At 33.9% G+C, this 4,387-nt stretch overlaps 1 protein-coding gene across 1 annotated transcript in view; it reads right to left on the bottom strand.

The window, feature by feature from the left end:
• Nucleotides 1-365: 365 nt before the first annotated feature.
• The window catches only part of LOC106882259 (uncharacterized), a 229,345-nt gene continuing 225,323 nt past the window's right edge, over nt 366-4,387 (bottom strand). The window contains exon 3 of the mRNA XM_052967960.2: nt 366-3,102. Coding sequence (XP_052823920.1) covers nt 2,954-3,102 — 149 coding nt within the window. The 3' untranslated portion in view covers nt 366-2,953. The remainder of the gene's footprint in view (nt 3,103-4,387) is intronic.

Below are 4,387 nucleotides of genomic sequence, written 5' to 3'. Positions count from 1 at the left end.
CATAAGGGCTGATTTCCTGGTTTCCATGGTGTATAAAGTATCCACCTGGACAGGACAACGGGCTGTCACAGGATTACTCATTTTTACCAGAAGAGTGAACTGGAGCAACATGAAATGAAGTGTTTTGCTCAAGAACACAATGCACTGTCCAGTCCAGGAACTGAAACCACAATCTTATGATCATGAATCCAACACCCTAACCACTAAGTCACATGCCTCCACTATTTTGATGGTTAGATATATCATCAAAGAAAACTTAATGTCCCAATTAAAATGAATCATATAAATCTCATATAAAGTATGAAATGACAGCAAAAGCATATGAAATAGAAAACAATAATTTTTTTGTTTGAACTAGTAGAGTGTTTAGCTGTGATAATGTTTTTATTTATATAATATATCCATAAATTAATTATTTCTTGCATAGGCACCAAGGCCTGAAATATGGCTGGTGGGAAGGATTAGCTAATACTACCAACTCTAGTACGTGTACCCACAAATTAATATATTTTTTTAAGTGTATAACACCAGGAATGAGTTATTATTCATAAGTTTATTAATTTAAAGACTGTTCACATTTTTACTTTAATGTTTTACATCAACACCATATTTCATCAATGGCCAAGTAGATTAGAATGTTACTGCCTTTATTTTGGAGATAAAAATTCCTGGTTCAAATCTAGTTGGATACTATGAAAACATCTAGGAATTAGGTCCCTGATGAGGATGAGGGATTATACTGACTGAAATGTTGTGGAGATGTAAATATTTAAAAATATCTAAAGACAAGGTTAATAGTTTGAAAAATTGTAATTAAGTTATTAATGGATTTCCCATTTGAAAACAGTAAAATAATAATAATTTTAACATAGGGCAAAGCCTGAAATTTTGGGAGGTGGAGGTTCTTCAATACTATTGACCCCCAGTACTTGACATGTACTTTATTTTATTGCCCCTATAAGGATGAAAGGCATATTTGACCTAGACAGAACTTGAACTCAGAATGTAAATAGCTGAAATAAATACTGCAAAACATGCTCTAATGGTTCAGCCAATCCATCACCACACAAAATTAAAATTTCTAATTTAAGCACAAGGCCTGCAATTCTGAGGGGAGGGTTTACTCAGTTATACTGACCCTAATACTGTATTGGTACTTTATTGACCTGAGGAGATGAAAGGCAAAGCTGACCTTGCCATACTTAGAATTCAGAATGTAAAGAGCCCTATGCTCTCACAATTCTGTGAATTCACCATATACTGGAGTTGATATCATCAACCATACTCTCCACTTTTGCCTATAAAAGCTAGAGTTGACATAGTCAACTATACTTATTTTAAAAATTTTACTCTAAGAATTGGCCTTTTGTCTAGACAAAAGTATTTAATAGCAAGTTGATCAGAAGATGATTTTTTATTGGTTACAACTTGCATTTACCTCCAGCACAATGCCAGAAGGGCCATGTATCCTGTTTCATTGTCGGTATTCTGAGTTCATCAGCAGTTGTAGCGTATTGTTCTCCATCAGGGTCTCGACCTCAAGTTTGGGTCAGTTCTCAAATGATATGGCTAGTGGGCAAATCTGAGTGTTGCAGACAGTGTCCAGCAAGTTGTATCCATCTTCCTGCTATCATATAGATCAGCTTGGAGGAGGTTGCCATGGAGGTACTTTAGAATGGCTATGTCCAGATGAAATCTTTGAATTGACAGAAACAGTTAAAATGTTTCACTAAATACTTGGCATCAATCAGTTTTCTCTCCAACTATGCAATAACCTTTGTTCTTTGATTTTGCAATCCAATCTTGGTTAAGTAAGTATCAGTAATATTATAAAGTTGGATTTTAATTACTGGACTGTACAACACTTCTCCAACAAAAACTGGCCTTACGGTGCTGCTTTATTCAAAATAAAATCAATATTCACATTACTTTCATTTCTAAACAAAAGATATAAAAAAAAACAAACCAAAAACAAAAACAAACAAAACCAGTGGTGGAACATAATAGAAAGAACGGGTGGAGGCTGGGGAGTAGAATAACAAAAAAAAAAAAAAATTGACTTCTTTTACTGAATGATGTAAAAAAAAATATTGATGGATTCTGATTTGAAAGACATTTTCTTTTACTTTTGTTTTTTTTTTCTTTTATGATTTTTTTCCCCCAGAAAATAAACCAAACAAACAGCTAGGACATAATACAAGTAACAGTCTAGAGTGGTATTTGAACTATTTTGAAGAAATTTATAAAGTTTATCCAAACTTTCTGTTCTGTGTAAATTTTTTTCTGTTAAAAAACAAAAATAATCATACACTTTTTTTTCTTTCATATTATTTGTGTTGTTTTAACTAAATGTTTTTGTCTTTTTTTTGTATTTCAGATAATATTAAATAAAGGAGAAAGAGATAGAATGAAGAATATAGAAATAGTATAATCAAAATAAAATAATAATAATAATAATAATTACAATAATGATAATAATAATAAAATTAACAATGATGGTGATGAAGATAACAAGAACAATAATAATGATAATGATTAACTTCATAATTCAGGCCCAGGGCCAGAAATTTAGAAGACTTGGGAATGAGGATGTGTGGTGCTCAGCCAGAAATCAAAACCCAGCTGGTGGACTCGGCTTGCCGGAAGCTTACTTCATGCTCTGTGGACTGTGCCGCAACAATAACAACAACAACAACAGTCATAATCATAATAATAATAATGGTAATGACAATAAAAATAAAAATAATAATAATAATAATAATAATAATAATAATAATGATAATAATAATAATAATTGAGGATATGTTGTGGAATGGAGAGAGATGGCATGTTTTATTATTTTTCGTGTTTTTTTTTTTCAGAAGAAAGGGAGGCAGGGCAAGGCGGAATATAATGAAGAAAGTCACATAGAAAAAAAAAAAAAGAACAAAAAAACAAAAAAAAACAAAGTTGGTTATTCTAAGACTAAACAGCCAGAAATATTGTCACGGAGATATTGACAGAGGTCTGCCGTGGCACTGTTACAGTTTGTCAGCTCCAATTCTTCGAGGTTACGAAGATTCACCAGTCCGCAGAGTCCATGACTTGTTACTTGTGAACAACCTAGTAAAGTAAAAAAAGAGAATAACTGAAACAAGAATAAAAAGAACAAGAACAACAATAATGATGGTTTCAAATTTTGGCACAACACAAGTAATTTCACGAGAAGGGACTAAGTTGATTACATCAACTTCAGTGTTCAACTGGTACTTATTTCATCCAATCCTGAAAGAATGAAAGGTGAAGTCAACCGCAGTGGAATTTGAACTTGGAATGTAAAGATAGACGAAATGCTACAAAGCATTTTGTGTAGTGTGTTAATGATTCTGCCAGCTTGCTGCTGCCTTAACAACAATAATTATAATAAGGCAGTGAGCCGGCAGAATCGTTAGCACACTGGGCAAAATGCTTAGTGGCATTTCATCTGTCTTTATGTTCAGAGTTCAAATTCTGCCATGGTCAACTTTGCCTATCATCCTTTCGGGGTTGATTAAATAAGTACCAGTTACGCACTGGGGTCAATGTAATTGATTTAATTCCTTTTTCTGTCCTTGTTTGTCCCCTCTATGTTTAGCCTCCTGTAGGCAATAAATGAATAAATAATAATAATAATCCTTTCTACTAAAGGCACATGGCCTGAAATTTTCAAGGAGGGACTAGTCGATTACATTGATCTCAGTCTTTCACTGGTACTTATTTTATTGACTCCAAAAGGATGAAAGGCAAAGTTGTCCTCAGCGGAATTTGAACTCGAAAGGTAAGGATGGACAAAATACCACTAAGTATTTTGCCTGGTGTGCTAATGGTTCTACCAGCTCGCTGCCTTAACAATAATAATAAAAATAATAATAACACCAACTCAGTGAAAAAGAATATATACCACACAAGTGTGACTCATATTGTTAGTGCTTGTGAAAGTCTTGTGCAGAGAGAGTACAAGTGTAGACATGACAAGGTAACCCAAAACCTCCACTGGCTACTATGCTGTAAGTATGAATATAAGGTTATGGGTACTTAGTACCAACATACACCAGAAAAGGTAATGGACGAAAAGGGGAATGTAAAAATCCTTTTGGACTTTGGCTTCCAGACAGACAAGGTATTAGAGCACCGAAGGCCGAGTATAGTAACCTTTAGGAGGGACAAACAAGAGTGTCTAATAATCAACATGGCAGTGCCAGGAGATCAACAGATCATCATGGAAGAAAGAGAAAAGGTTGATAGATATGGAAACCTGAGAATTGAGATCGCTAAAATGTGGCAGCTACGAGAGTCAAACATAAAGGTTTTCCCTATTGTCATCAGAGCATTGGGTTCAATACCATCCAATCTGAAAAAAACATCTGGA

The sequence above is a fragment of the Octopus bimaculoides genome, chromosome 5, assembly GCF_046866305.1.
Source record: "Octopus bimaculoides isolate indiv1 chromosome 5, ASM4686630v1, whole genome shotgun sequence".
NCBI lineage: Eukaryota > Metazoa > Mollusca > Cephalopoda > Octopoda > Octopodidae > Octopus > Octopus bimaculoides.
Note: the sequence above shows the minus strand (reverse complement) of the source record. Positions and strands in the feature narration are given on the sequence as shown.